Source organism: Nestor notabilis, unplaced genomic scaffold (genome assembly GCF_000696875.1).
Source record: "Nestor notabilis isolate BGI_N333 unplaced genomic scaffold, ASM69687v1 scaffold17594, whole genome shotgun sequence".
In the NCBI taxonomy this organism is placed as follows: domain Eukaryota; kingdom Metazoa; phylum Chordata; class Aves; order Psittaciformes; family Psittacidae; genus Nestor; species Nestor notabilis.
The window spans coordinates 6,005-6,204 of NW_009927110.1; the positions used below are offsets into that span (position 1 = coordinate 6,005).

Genomic DNA, 200 nt, shown 5'->3' on the forward strand with positions numbered 1-200 from the left:
TCCCTCCAGTGCCACATCCACCTGTGCGGGGGTGTGACAGAAACCTGGGACCCCATCGCAAGCAGGACATGGGTGTGTGCCCCATCACTGCCTTGCTGGAGCCCCAGCCTCACCCTCGGGATCATGGAACCACAGCCTGGTTTGGGTTGAAGGGGCCTTAGAGCTCCTCCAGCTCTGACCCCCTGACACGGGCAGGGGGC

The 200-nt window shown here is 64.0% G+C and overlaps 1 protein-coding gene across 1 annotated transcript in view; it reads right to left on the reverse strand.

The window, feature by feature from the left end:
* TJP3 (tight junction protein 3) overlaps positions 1 to 200 on the reverse strand; it is a 7,363-nt gene that overhangs the window by 721 nt on the left and 6,442 nt on the right. The window contains 1 exon segment of the mRNA XM_010013913.1: positions 1 to 21. This exon segment is cut by the window's left edge and continues 204 nt beyond it. Within this exon segment, the coding sequence (XP_010012215.1) occupies positions 1 to 21 (21 nt within the window).